The sequence below is a fragment of the Pinus tabuliformis genome, chromosome 2_1 (genome assembly GCF_031772625.1).
Source record: "Pinus tabuliformis cultivar Carrire ecotype Pingquan chromosome 2_1, CPIR1, whole genome shotgun sequence".
Lineage (NCBI taxonomy): Eukaryota > Viridiplantae > Streptophyta > Pinopsida > Pinales > Pinaceae > Pinus > Pinus tabuliformis.
The window spans coordinates 573,024,007-573,038,605 of record NC_142299.1 but is presented as its reverse complement, the minus strand read 5'-3'; the positions used below and the strand labels follow the sequence as shown (position 1 = coordinate 573,038,605).

Here is a 14,599-nt window from a genome sequence, read left to right as displayed (position 1 = left end):
GTAGCAAAACTCAGCATCGGAAAAAAGTCAACAGGGCTCTTTAACTCAGAAAAATGGGAAATCAGGAAACTATTCGCCAAAATCTTGCAACTGTTAGCTCAGAAAACTGTGACCTGGCAAAAACCATTAAAAGGGACAAAAACAGGAGAAATCAGAGAATTTTGCTCAGAATGACTAAAATTATTTATAATAATCAAATTGTATCATTTATTTCAACTAACCAATGGACGGAAAGTAAAGTAATTATTCATGTGGTATTTTAATTGAGGGGATGCCAAAGAAAGCAGACTATATACAAATAAAAATAAAAGTAAAGCAACCTTTTTGGAATTGAAATTGAAATCCGTATTGATGTCCACTAAAGGACAATCGGTCAAAGGGACTGGTGGCTAAAACCAATGACAACAGACAAGTAAATACAGGCGCAAATTTGCCAAAAGCACTCATAAAATGATATAAGTGAAAATTGAGTCCAACAGCAACATGAAATGAAATGAAATAAACATAGGCATAAAGATAGGTTATCCCATGCAGGAAAAGCCCAAAATGTGAAGGAGAACCCATCAAGAGATATACCCTGGACTAAAATGAAGCAGCCACAAGGAGAGGAGGAACTTAGCCTTCCTCTTTATCCAGAGGAATAGCGCAGATGCCAGCTCCAGGCGCCTAACACATAACATCTACTGGAGTGTACCCTAGACTGATAGCCCTCCCCCCCCCCTCAGTAAGTAAGCCTAGGGAAATATTGACATGTTCATGATGGTGGCCGGAGCAGAGCATGAAAAAGTAAAAGCACTCATAAATCCCAAGTCGAAGAACACCTAACATAAGGAAAAAAATTAGTAATCCATCCTTAAGAAGTTGACATGTCGCGGCAGCACACTCTTCAGTGGCTCTGCCCCTAGGAGCCATCAAGGTGGCACAATCTAGAGCTCAAGTGGTGTAGGTCAAGGAGCAATGCCAATTGGTCCTAGTGATGTCCATCTACATGGTTGTGGGGTGCTCTACTACCCCAATGCCTCAAATTGGATGAAAGGAGGTAATCAAGATGGTTGTCACATAACAGTTTAGACATCAGGAAAGAATGTCAATAAAGATTTATCCGAGTCCCTACAAAGGCAATGAACCTCTCTCTTTGATCTCCTAACATATAGGACATCTAAAGATAAAGTGCTCCTCAATCTCTACTTCCAGCAAAAACCAATGATTGTAGAGCCAATATGCCCAAGGAAACTATGGATCTGCTGTGTCAAATCTTGACCATGCCATGATTCACGAAGTTGGCCAAACAAAAAGCAAGCCCACCAAAGATCTGGAGAAAGTGCTTGAAGTAAACAGCCAAATTGGGACTGAAATGCTCAATGGTTTAGTCTAAAAAACCTAGGTGAAGCTCCTACAAATATCCCTTTTATCTTAAAATTAAATTCCTCCTTTGGGAGGTGGGATGTGGCGAGAGATATCAAGATAAGATAAGAGATATTTATTAATTTCCAACAAATGACCACAAAAGTAGGTCAATGGGACTGAAGAAAAGTACAGTAAGTATGAATCCAATGTGGGAGTGCAAGTGCAGCTCTAGAAAATGCTGCAAATAACACAAAGAAAGAAACTATTGTCCGGTCGCAACACACATAGAGAACGTGATACAACACAAAATAATCAATAACCTGTCAAAAATGAATCAGTGGGATAGGAAGGTCTAGCGATCGAGTTAAAGATGTCAAGGGCTCATGAGTCTGATGGTCAATGATGAGGGAGTCAAACTAAGCATTGGCTAGCCGTTAAAGCCCCCTGGAACCAATGGTGGGTGCGACTGTATGATACCAGGTGGATGTAGTAGTGAGAAATACACCTAGCATCCATGGTCAAAAGAAAGAAACTCTAAATAGGTATCTCACTGCTCTATGGAACTGGGCGGTAATCAGACAGGCTGGGGACAACCTACTCTGGAACAGGTCCCTTTGGTGCTTTGAGGGCCTATGAACTAATTGCTAAAATCTGAAATTTCTATGCAGAGATTTAAAAATTCTTTGCAGAAACTTGAAAGTTCTAAGCAGAAAATTGAATGTACTTTCCAGAAAGTTGAATTCACTTTGCATAAAATTAAATGTTCTATGTTGCAATAAATTAGAATGCAGATTTTTCCTTCAAAACTTTTCAGATCAGCAATTGTAAATAGAACATAAACTTAAGGATCATATGAAGACAGCCAAGCACAAATTTAAGACACTGAGAGTTAGGTTCAATGACAAAGGAAAAACCCACAAGCGGAAAACCCAAATGATTCTTCTTCTATTAGATTTCTTCAATTGTTCAGCAGAGTACAGAAAGAGGGGGAGAGAATGAGAATGAATAAAGTCACCAATGTCTGATCAACTTGCAATTTAAGTGCTCTTGCTCTTTGCTTGAAGATCTCCTTCTCTTGCTCAGATCTTGTCCTTCACACTTGCTCTTACTTTTCACTTGCTCTCACACTTTTCTTGCACACACTCAACACTAGCTCTCCTTCTTCACAATGAACATGCTACTCTCAACTTTCACTTGCTCTTGTTTAAATAGATGAGAAAGGAGAGGAGTTACAAAATGAATTCATGCCTTGAGCCAATAATAGGAAAATCGAATTCCATGAAGGAGGAGTTACTTGAGGAGAAGTGTAACTCATCCCAAGAATAGAGAGAGAGGTACACTTGTCTTGAGGAGTTACAATTCGAATTAGGGAGAGAGAGAGTTACACTTAGACATGAGAGAATATTTGGTGAGAGTTACAAATTGAATTGAATGAGGGAGTTACAAGTGTTGAGGAGGAATTACATTTTTTCCATACATTGAATTAGTGAGGGAGAGTTACATTCTCTTAAGTGTGGAGTTACTATTTTATTCCAAGAGAGAGGTTTGATTTTCCAAGTAAGAGATTCTCAATTTAATTTACTTATTCCATGAGAGAATTCGTTTTTATTAATCCATTAAAAGTGAATGACTTTAGATTATTTTATAAATAATCGTATCATAATAATAATAATAATATTAATAAGGATAAAAAATTTAATCCTTGACTCGTATAATCATGATTGATTTGATTTTAAAGTGGATTCCATAGGTCGAGATCACCCTTGATCATTTAGACATGACTTCCTATTTTTGGAAAGTCACTTCCAAATTGAGATGTGACTTACAATTTTTGGAAAGTCATATTAGAATTGTCAGAAATAAAATTTTATTATATGTGATTCAAACAGAGTTGAAAGATATGACTTCTTCTAGGAGAAATTCATTACTCTGCCAAATTTTAACATTGATGAAATAAGTCACACATTATCCCACTAAGATAAACAATATTCCCACTAACATGCTTATTCTAAATTTCATAGTTAATTATCTTAGTGGAACAATGTTTATTAAATTTCTTAGTTAATTATCTTAGTGGGACAATGTTTATTATCTTAATGGGACAATTCATTCCTCTGCCAAATAAGTTAAACACCAACACCAAGATGAAAAATTGATGGCAGTAAATCTTGTAGGGAAAAATATAAAGTTTCCACTAAATAGCACCTACATAGCAAGCATAGACAAAAGCAAATGTGGCAAGTTTCCTAAGAAAGGTTTCACCGCCACCCTAGAAGATTGTTTCTACTTCATCTAGAAGTAGAGGTTAAGAAAAAGACCAATGGACATTGTGGGAATAGTAATGATGGAGAAAAATCTAAAAAGTCAAAGAGGGGAGAGAACATAGCACCCCTATACATCCTCGAAGAATGAGGTCAGTGAATAATGAACAAGTAGTATTCTAGGGAAATGTTAAAGAAGAATTGATCCTACCGAAAACATAAAGGATTTGAAGGACTTGGATGGAACTTTCATGGGGTGATAGCCCAAGTAGACAACATTAAGGTAGTGTGAAATGAGATGATGAAACAAGTGATTTCCACTTTTGACGATGTTTTTGTCAATGTAATAAACAAACTAAGAAGATGCACTTGTCTAAAGTGCAGACTAAAAGGGAAAAGATAGTTGAAAAGAATGATGTTATTATTTATGTTCGAGGTATTGGAGTTTCTAGTGATTTGAGAAACATAAAGCCATTGTTAAGGAGTCGGAGTATGTTGTTGATTAATAGGAAGAAGAGATGCAAAAGTGGTAGAGATAGAAAAAGTATTGAGCCTTTAACCCTCATCTGTGGAACCCCTTACTACCCAAGCACCTAAGGATGTTCAAGGAGACCATCTAGGAAGGCTCAACACAAGTAAAGCAACTCAAGAGTTGTTGTCCATCGAGAAAAAAAGTTATGTCAACTAATGTAGAGGAGAGGACAGCCTTGTTCCTAGATCTTTGGCATGCCATAAATAGTCACTTTGTTCTAGTAAAGAGGAACCATATACTCAAAGAAATACTCAAAGTTTAACATTAGAAAGATAGAAGTTCCTATGAAACTTACGTAGACACCTTCATTAAGAAAATGAAAACTACAAATTGTCACTTGAGACAAATGAACAGTATCCCTTCTAATAGCACATTCACATAAATACAAAAAGGTTGGGATAGCAGAATTGAAAGCAATTGACCATGCCCTATGATGGGCTTAAACATAAGAGAGCTTAGATTTTATTTAAAATACTTATATTCATTAAGAAAAACTACAAGCAACAACCCCTATCCAAATCAATAAGATAATTGCAAGAGAAGAGATCAAGGCTAACTTGGTGACTAAAGTTGCTTTAGGTGGAAAGTTTGATAGATTTACTAGTTTTTCTTATGCCGAAGTTACAAAATGCTTGCAAGATTTCCTAGTTGATCACGTGGAAAACAACACATTTCGTTGAGACCATTCTAGTTGCCTATGTAGTATTCAAGATTGAGTTACTTGGACTAAAGGTTAAATAAGAGATCATAGTGGCCCCACTTCATGAGTATATTAAAAGTTGGATGTACTAAGCAATCATGCTACTACTAAGTCATTGTGAAACCAAAAACAATTGGGGCAGTTAGGTTATTGGTGTCACCCTTGGTTTGATTAAAATAAAGGATATAAGGACTCTTCTTCAACACGAAAAAAGTTTAGATCATAGGATATTTTTTGCCTCCACGGTTTTGTAAGCAAAACCATCCAAGATTTATCCTTGCTTCATCACTCTTCTATTTTGCTATTTTGTCTTTCTAAATGTTACAACTATAAGAACAAGACACTTATTAGCCTTCCCTTTTCTCTTTGCATCCAAGATTTCCCACGAGAGCCTCATGCCAAAGCACAAGAGTGAACACTTCCCTTTCTCATTTAATTATTCTCATGAAGATTTGTAAAGGCCTTAGCATTCAACCATTTCTAAAATCTTAAATAATAATTATTTGTGACCCATTGTTCTAAAAGCTCCACAGAGAACTATCCAAGCATCACATTGTTTTATGGTTATCTTAAGTGAATGTTGAGTTGAACTTTAAGCATTGTTTTATGGTTATCTTAAGTGAATGTTGAGTTGAACTTTAAGCATGTGATCTTGTCCAAACCCTTATGAATTATAGGGAAATGTTCCTTTGAGGTTCTTTGTAAAACATGTTTCATATTTTGTTTATATTCTTCTAAAAAATACCTTGATTGTTTCTCTTGCTTACATCATATAAAGGAGGCAAAGATCATTGTGGTTGGGCAATTCAATGTGCAAATGACTAAAACAACCTAATCCATTCTCAAGTAGCAACGAATGCTTAAAAGATTATCTAGTGATATTGAGAATTTGTTTGTTTGTTGGAGCTAAATATTATGTGATGGTTTATTATCTATTATCATTCCATTTCATTTAATAAGCATAAGCAAAAAAAAATATCATTCTCCAAAGGGAAGTACCACCTCTATAAAAACAAAAGAGAATTCTTTGATCAACACTAATGGGTGATGCAAAAGTCCAATTTAGTATTTAAGGAAGTCAAAGTCTATGCCATTAAAGTCAATAAATTGGCTAGTATTAAGCTTATGGATAGCACTTTGAATAGAACTGACAACAAGAATGGGGAAAGGATACATAGATGGGTGGTTGAATGAACACATTGTAGAGAGGAGGCAAAAGTGCACCAAGTATGGGGGTTAATGATGATCGGCAATTGATGATAAGGGCAGAGAGTGCACCAAAAAGTCAAGGAGAGTCAGAAGAACCCTTCTCTTAATAGCTAAAAAGCTATGCTTATTCCATCTAAGAAAGCATCAATACTCCCAATGGGTAGTTATGGTTAGGGATAGGCATAGCTTTGAAGTCACCATTAAACAATTTGTTCATAGTTTAGGAACCCTACGAATGATCCAGGTGGGATGTTGGTGGCCACCCACCTATCCCATTTGGACCCCCACAAATGTCTCTTTCAGTTTTTCAGTTTCCGTTTTGTAGCACAATTTACTATTTTTAGCAGTTTTTTAGGTCCTAAACTTCCAGAGCCATTTTGAGGCCCTAAACGACATTTTTGGGGAAATCTGGGAGCAACATGGGTCGATGGACCGATGTTGCTCTTCCCAAAGTTGTAGTGCTTGGATAGATCTTTCTAACAAGCTATTGTATGTGTCAAACGAAGATCGGGTGCCAAAGTTACGACCCCGGAAAGTTGATGTACCAACTTACCCAAAACGGAGCCCACAATTTGGCGTTTCATCTTCTAGGATTAGGTTTTGGGATGTTAAGGGTTTTCCATTGTTTCTCAATAATAAATAGGCCTTCAAGCCTCATTGTAACACAGTTCAGAGGCATGTAGCCACCGCATCTCTTCTCAGAGATAAGCTACCATCGCCCTAGCTAGTTTATTTCCATTTCTGTTTGTAAGCATATTTCAGTATTTTACATTAATGAAATGAAGTATTATTTCCGCTGCATCTCTATGTATATGGTTATCTCTGTATTTTGTTGCGTTCCCATTTAAATCCGGATCAACGAATGGATGAAACATGGTCAATTAAGAATATGAGGAGAGCAGTCTTGGGAAACATCATAAGCGTATGACTGAGGATGTCAAATTTCAAAAAAAAAACAATGGGGAGAGTGAAGAATTGAAGAAGTAATTGATGAAGTGATAGAAAAAATATTCAAATGTTTCTCCAAACTAATTGCCAAATAAATAGTGAAATCATTAACATTGTTATTACAAAAAACTTAGAGGCATTCTTAGATGATTGTTTGGAGATACTCGGCCTCTCCTTGGCCCTTCTTCCCCTTAGCTCTATTACCTTTGCTTGCCAGGGCAAAGTTCTCCTCGTCCTCTATTAGAGCTTCTCTACCAGCACTCGTCCTCTGTTGGAGCCTTTCCCAACTAGGAAAATTCTCTCTGCCACTTATTGCATCTTGGAAACTATACCAAGACTTATGGAATCCCAGAAGCGCAGGACTCACAAGGTCATTTTTTGCTACTGTCTCGCCCACACCACCTAGCTCATCCTAAACCTAAATGAACTTTGAAAGATGTGATGATGGGCTTGCCTTTGCTCATCCCAATACTTCTCAAGCTTCTCTTTGAGAGAAAGCTTCCTAGCATCACTGGATTCCTGATACAGATCTAAGATGGATTTCAACATCTCATACGTTGTCTTCTCATGGAGATATACAGATCTAAGATGGCTTTCAACATCTCATATGTTGTCTTCTCATGGATATGAGGAATAATATGGTCTTTGATCTCCTCAAGAATGATCCTCCTTGCCTTGGTGTCATTCTTATTATGTTAGATAACTGTTGGGCATTTATGGATGGCACTATTTGCTTCTTCACAAACTCTAGCACCCCGTTATCTTCCAACACCACTGATATCTGCTCCTTCCATGCACAGAAATTCAAGGCTCCCTCTAAACTGTGATTTGACCTTAGACTTAGGAACGCCATGCTTCCATGCAAAGAACTACTTTGCTCTGCACTTCAAACTCTAGCGCTAGCCTTCCTAACTAATTTGCGCTCTTCACTAACTGATCAACCTGGTGTTGGTCTTTATACTGATCTCTGCTCTAATACCATGTTAAATTTCCATGAAACTCTACAACTACTTAGATGAATAATTGAAAACTGAAGCTAGTTAACTTTCACCAAGATACAGAGCCTCTTAACAAACTTATAAGTAGTGGAATAAAAACACAGAGATAAAAACACATCACACAAATTGACACTTATTTTTCTCAGGAAACCCAATAGGGAAAACCTGCTCACTTGATGTGGCTATTTTATTGATTGTTCTTGGAGTAGTTGAATCTATTACAAAGTAATCTATCTCTCTTGAGAAAGTGTTTTGCTTCTCACACAAATCTCAACTAATACAATTGATCTTGGCCTTCCTTGATCACACCTTGATCTTGGTTCCTGCACACAATTGATCCTTCTGCGACCTCCTTGACATGCTCTACAAACCATGTTGTCTTGCCTCAATTCTACTCCTCCTTGGCCTCCTTATCCCTTGCGCTAATCTCCTATTTCCTAGTGCACTTCCAAGCCCTATTTCTTAACGCACATGAGCTCTATTTTTAGGACCCAACTCCTCTTCCCTGCGCACATCTAATTCCTAAATCCTAGCACATTTGTGACCTATTTCTTAGCGCACTTCAGCATCCTATTCTTTAGGACACAATTCTTTCGCTTCACAATCAAGGCTCTCTCTCACTAACTCGTGACCTCTACCATGTCACAAACCTTCATGCACAAAACAACTGTGTAATCCTTGTGCCTTCATCCTTCTTTTATAGATTCAATCCATGCTAAATTAGGCAAGTACAAATTTAGAACTCGAGTTGTGATTGACAAGTTAACTGAGTCGAATTGGTTCTCTCTCCAATCATCACTAGAGTTATAACTCGTCCTTTTTCAATCAATAACCTAAGTCCCAACTCATTCTATATGAACTTGTAACTGCCACTCGATCCTATAGTCAAACTAATGAAGACTTCCACTTAACTAAAGCTCCAACTCTACGCATGTTAACTTGATGGTTATTCTAGTAAACTGGAAATAACTCATCATAACTGAAGTCTAACTCATGAGGACAATTCCAGGTGTTCACTAGCTAAGGCACAAGCCAGAAGACCTTGCTTGCTTATTTTTCAACACTTGCACCCACACAAATACAAATAGACCAGTGTCCAGGAAATCATAAATATTACACAACCTTTAAGCAAAGTTAGAAATTATTACAAAGATTTTCAAGGTGTCCACCCATAACCATTGGAATAGTAATTTGTGATGGACCATGATAGATCCCAAGGCTAAAACTAGCCTACCATAGATCCCTAAAATTTTATATGTAAATGTGTTCAAAGGTTATTACTTTGTTTTGAGATGAACCTCTTACAAATCACTTTTTGAGCTAATATATTCATATCTTTCCCAGGGCATGTCTAAGCATAGTTTGAACATTGTCTAATACGAAGAAAGTTGTGTTCACTTTAAAAATAGGCTAATAAATTTGAAGTTCTTTTGAGATGGTAAGTTAAAGTAGGATTAATAACTCTTATTTCCTAGGATGTTTAATTTAATTCAAATTTTATGAAACCAAGAACCAAAACTAAATAAATGCATATGTTAGCTTAACATTTCATTTCTATACTTTAATGGAAACCTAAAATGGTTATTAAACATTAAGAAATTCTAATTTTATTTACTTTCCTTCAAAACCAAAGATATGATTTTTCAATTCTCTCACATTGTCTACCTTTGTAAAAGACATGCCAATATAACTTATAACCAATCAATGACCAATTACTATCTTACTAGGCTCTAGATAAGGATCGAATTTAATGGTTTGTTGGTTCTAGTAGAGCAATTCTACTTTAGCAAAGGATGCAAATGCTTTTTAAATTGTTGTTATTAGAACCAAGATACATAAAAGGATGAACAAACCTAGCAAAGGTACAGAGAGTTGTGATTCAATACTATCACAGTGAAAGAATGAGGAGGATTTGCAATGAATGGATGAATCGCCTCAATCGTCCCACTATAGGTATCAAGAGACATATTACTCCATGATAACGGGTGCTAACAAGCATGTAAGTATTTTCTAGTATAGCATTCATTGAGTGCCACTGGCTACTAGTCTCCCACATCATATGCCAATGCATGAACAACCTTAGCAAAAATTAAATGCCCAACCTATTCAAGCATGAAAGTTCAATATGTTGAAGGTATAAATGTATCACTTACCAGAAATTAGTAATTGTGAGGACGTAAACTTGATCAACTATCCCCAGACTTCATATTCAATCTCCAATATGGACGAATTTTTCACCTCTGTTCATATTTACTATGTAAGTCAAACTTTGGTTGTGAATACTTCAACGATATGCATTTCAACTCATTACAAATTGCATAATAATGTTAAACAAAGAACATAAGCATCTAGATAACGCACCTAAGGTTTTCAAACATTAAGTGATGGAGAATTCATACTTAATTTAAAATGAAAAAAATATACCATAGTTTATTATCTTTACTTGTGGTATTACACAACAAAGCTTGATTAAAAAGATTAAATACCCGATGTAGGAATAGTAAAGAAATACATGCATTATGCCCTTGTGCCTAAACGAGCAAGAGTATTTACAAACAATAACTGGTGACATTCTCTTGAACTCGAATTATTCTTCTATTCTTAATATTTAGACATATGTACATGGAGACCAATGACCATTCTAAATTCCAAACAATTTAGATACAAGAAATGCCTTAGAACCACTACCAAACCACAATAACAAATGATAGATTCATGAGTTCTATATCAAGTTTCTTTTGTGCTTGATATTGACAAACTCAAGTTTTATATCATATGTTACTTATCCTTAAAGACTTGTTTGTCAAGTTACAAAACAAGAGTATAATGAGCAAGAATTCAATTGGCTACTATCACATTGTTTTTCAGTTGCAAGCATTTATGAAGCAACATAACATCAACATACAGATGTGTATTGGCACTATGCCAAAAGGCTATCTCCTAAGCAAGAAGGATTGCATCATCAAAAGTTGACCTTAGCGAAGCACACAAAGACCTTAATAGCAATGATCGATGACAAGCCCCTAGGGCTTGATGGATACCCTTGTGGGTTTTATAAAGCCAAATGAGAATTTGTTGGGCCCATCCAACTGTGTACAAGTAGTCAAGAAGAATTCTTGGGAGAACTAATCAACATAAAATTGATTTAAGTTAGCTCCCAAAATAGGTGACCTAAAACTTGTTATTAATAAGCAGCCTATTGCCTATTTGAATGTGTCTTACAAGCTTGAGGTCAAAGCTCTTGCTCTTTGGGCAACTATATCTTATCCAAGATCATTAGGCCTAAGATGACACATATATTAAAGGCCACTTCATCTTGGACAATATTATTGTTGTCTTCGAAGGGCTAGAATGAGCTTAAAACACTCTTGTTCATCAAAATACCTAGGGAGTCCATGATCGACTTGAGCAATTATTCATCCTAGCTAGATCAAAACATGAGAGTTCAAGCAATTCTTCTTGCGAGGAGAGGATATGTTTGCAAATGTCACAACCTACCTTTGTATAAATCAGACTAAGTCAAAGGATATTGGCCTACTCGATTCAATCAGGCAAGGTTGCCCATTAGAGTCGTGTTGTACGCAGTGTTGCGAACATCTCGATAACATCCCAATTTTATCTCGAAACCACGATTTTTTGGCCTAGTCGATGTTTTCCGATTTTTACAAATATTTTGATGGTATCTTAATTTTGTCGATGTTTGCTAATTTTTACTGATTTTTACGATTTTTTGGTTTTTCGAACCCTTGCCGATTTTATCCCGATGTCGATGTTCGCAACATTGGTTGTATGTTATGGTTGTGAAGGCCTTGGGTTATTTGCTTCACCACATGGTCGCGTAAAGGACTTATGAAAGGTCTTCCTTTGCACGAGAAATATTTTGACTAGTGAGTTAGCATCAACTTTGTAAATGGTTACCTCCCCACTATTCTAGAAGAGAATTTCATTGTGGATAACCCTAATGGATTGCATCCAAATCTTTAATATCACAGAGTTCCACGCTACAGTTGGCAAAAGACAAAATGCTATATGCTAAACCAGGCTGAGCCCCCGAATTTGGCTAGCTAGCGTGGGATGGATGATGTTACAACAAGGTTAGGTTTTTAATTCATGGGTGTCCCCTTTCTTTTCAAGTCTCGTTGAAAGTGTTGGGGGATGTGGTTCTTCAAAGGACTGGAGGTGAATGAAGTACTTATGAAGTAGGCTCAAACCTTGTGTACCAAATGGATTGTTACAATTATGGAGGGCAAAAGGATGGAAGTTATTGTTGCGAAATTGTATTGTCGTAGAATTGCATCTCTCAAGGCACCCCATTAGCTAAACAAAGCTAGAGAAATATGAGCTTACAAACCCCCTCTCACAAGCTTGGGTGAAGATCAAACGATAATTTGTCATGTAGAGTATCTCGAAGGTTTAAGAAGCAATTAAAAATCAACTTACTTGGAAGAGTGGCTAATCAAGGCTTCCAATAAACACTACAACTAGCAGTTGCCTATTATTTAGCATAATGGTAAATCTTCGGTGGAAACCCCCTAATTTTCAACTAAGTGCATATATAAGCAAGGTATCACCAGGCTTGGTGATCCTTTTGACGTTTAAGCTAAGGGCTAGAAGTGTTTGCATGTATTCAAGGATGAATTCAATTTGAATAACACGAACAAAATGATCAGAGTGTGTTCAATAACTCATTTCAAAATGACTTATTTCTCAAGCATGACCTACAAGCCCTAACCACTTGATGGCAAACACAGAGTGGAACTACTCCAAAGGATTCAAAAAATATCATCCAATAGACAGTTGCTGATGGGAGAACAAAGGGCATTTTAAGTGTTCAACTCAACAAAACATAAAAGTTGCCTTTCGAGCAAATAACATGATCAATTCATCTCCAAAATATCAATAAACCATATATCAAATCGAAGAAGGCATATTTTGCATGGTCTTTGACATTGGGTGGCCTTCCTCTTAGCTAATGGTTTCAATATCTATAAGTGACCCATCCTAAATGCCCAATTCGTCATAAGGAAGAGAATGTTAAACATTTCCTTTGGCTTCTCCCTTTTCCCAAGTCATCCTAAAAGAGGGCTTCAAATCATTGTAGCCAATTATTCCCTACCATCATCACCTAGAAGTCTGATCTCTGGGACAATAAGCCCACTTGGGTTGTGAAGTTCCTAGCAACATGGCAACTAGTTAGAAAAAATTTAGTTTTTTATCTAAAAAATAAGCGACATAATTATGTATTTAAAAAAAACATTGTTATAAGCCTCCAAAGGCAATTTAAAGTTCAACATACGGGAAAGCCACTCCCAAAATTTCCATACTCATTAGCTCAGAATTCGATACCCCATCAAATCATATCATTTCAATATAAGTCACAAAAAGACATGGGAAAATAAATCCAAAACTTAAACTAACCCAGCACCCAACCTAATCACACAGTCTCCTTTTGAACGCTCTACATCTTTGAGCAAACTTCCCTTCCGCTGCTGGGTTATGGTTCCCAATCAATCTCAAACTCTGATCGAATTTTTGACCCTCTGGGTCGATTCAGAATGGGGCAAAACCCCTCGAGGGCATTATTCCACAATAAACAAATATTGAATCATAATGAAACTCTTCTCATGCCTCGAATTTCTGCCAGAATTTCATTACTTCTGTTCGCCGTTAGTTCCCAGAATAATAAATAAATAGCCATCATAAAGCAAGCATTTCAAAATCTTTAACATAAAAAGCCTACAAATTGCAGTCAAGGGGCGAAAGTCAAGGATCCGGACTAGGTTGGGAAGAGTTCCAATCTTAATAAAAGTTGTTGCGGAATTTATTTCTGGGACAAAAACCGCCCAATTTTTGGCCGGAGCAGGATAGACATTGGACACTCCTGGGAATAACATTAACAGAGTGTAAAAGATATTCGGCAGCTGCTGAGAAGTTAAAACACACTTCCTGCCAGGGTCACAAAAAGAGCAAATAAAATAAAGAAGAGAACCAGGGAAACGAAAGCTTACCTAGATGAAATTGGTGGCTACACTTGAGCTTGGCAATTGACCTGTCGCCCTTGTCTGTAACCGCCTCCAAACAAACGGAACAGGAAACGGACCCTCCGGAGCATTGTAACGCCGACCCCGGGCCCCGTTTCGGCCCTCTACTGCATGACTCCATTGTTTACAAATTCTTACCCACCGCTCTCGCCAAAATAAAACTTGCAATTTTCCTGGAACTATGCTATCAAACATACAAAACCGGCCACTGGTTCCTTGGACAAAATATGTAACCCTCTTCCATGCATTTCTGAGCCGAATGCTAGTTAAACATATTTATAGCTCTTAAAACGATAGGACATTTTTGGGAAAAGAATAAATATCGTTTCCTTTAGCTATGTTTTTAGGTAAAGGATGAGTGTCATTCACGCAAGCCATATTGGGAAAACTTGTTTTTGGATATGGTAGGCCTCTTAAGGTATTGTTTGAAAGAACGATGTAGAATTTTATAATGTATATGTTTTATATAATATAGTGGTTTAGAATTTTGTGATATGAAGGGTCCACGTCACTAGGGTTGGCTAATGAAGTTGATTAAATTTGGGCAAATTTATTTGTGGGGT

At 36.8% G+C, this 14,599-nt stretch overlaps 1 protein-coding gene across 4 annotated transcripts in view; it reads right to left on the bottom strand.

The window, feature by feature from the left end:
* LOC149201749 (E3 ubiquitin-protein ligase IPI1-like) overlaps positions 1 to 14,324 on the bottom strand; it is a 152,636-nt gene extending 138,312 nt beyond the window's left edge. For 3 of the 4 annotated variants that reach the window (XM_089403002.1, XM_089403003.1, XM_089403004.1), the window contains exon 1: positions 14,004 to 14,324. In XM_089403002.1, the coding sequence (XP_089259128.1) occupies positions 14,004 to 14,157 (154 nt within the window). In that variant the 5' untranslated portion in view covers positions 14,158 to 14,324. Of the gene's footprint in view, positions 1 to 10,148; positions 10,236 to 14,003 lie in introns of all 4 variants that reach the window. The other variant, XM_089403005.1, reaches the window with a different exon arrangement.
* Positions 14,325 to 14,599: the final 275 nt, after the last annotated feature.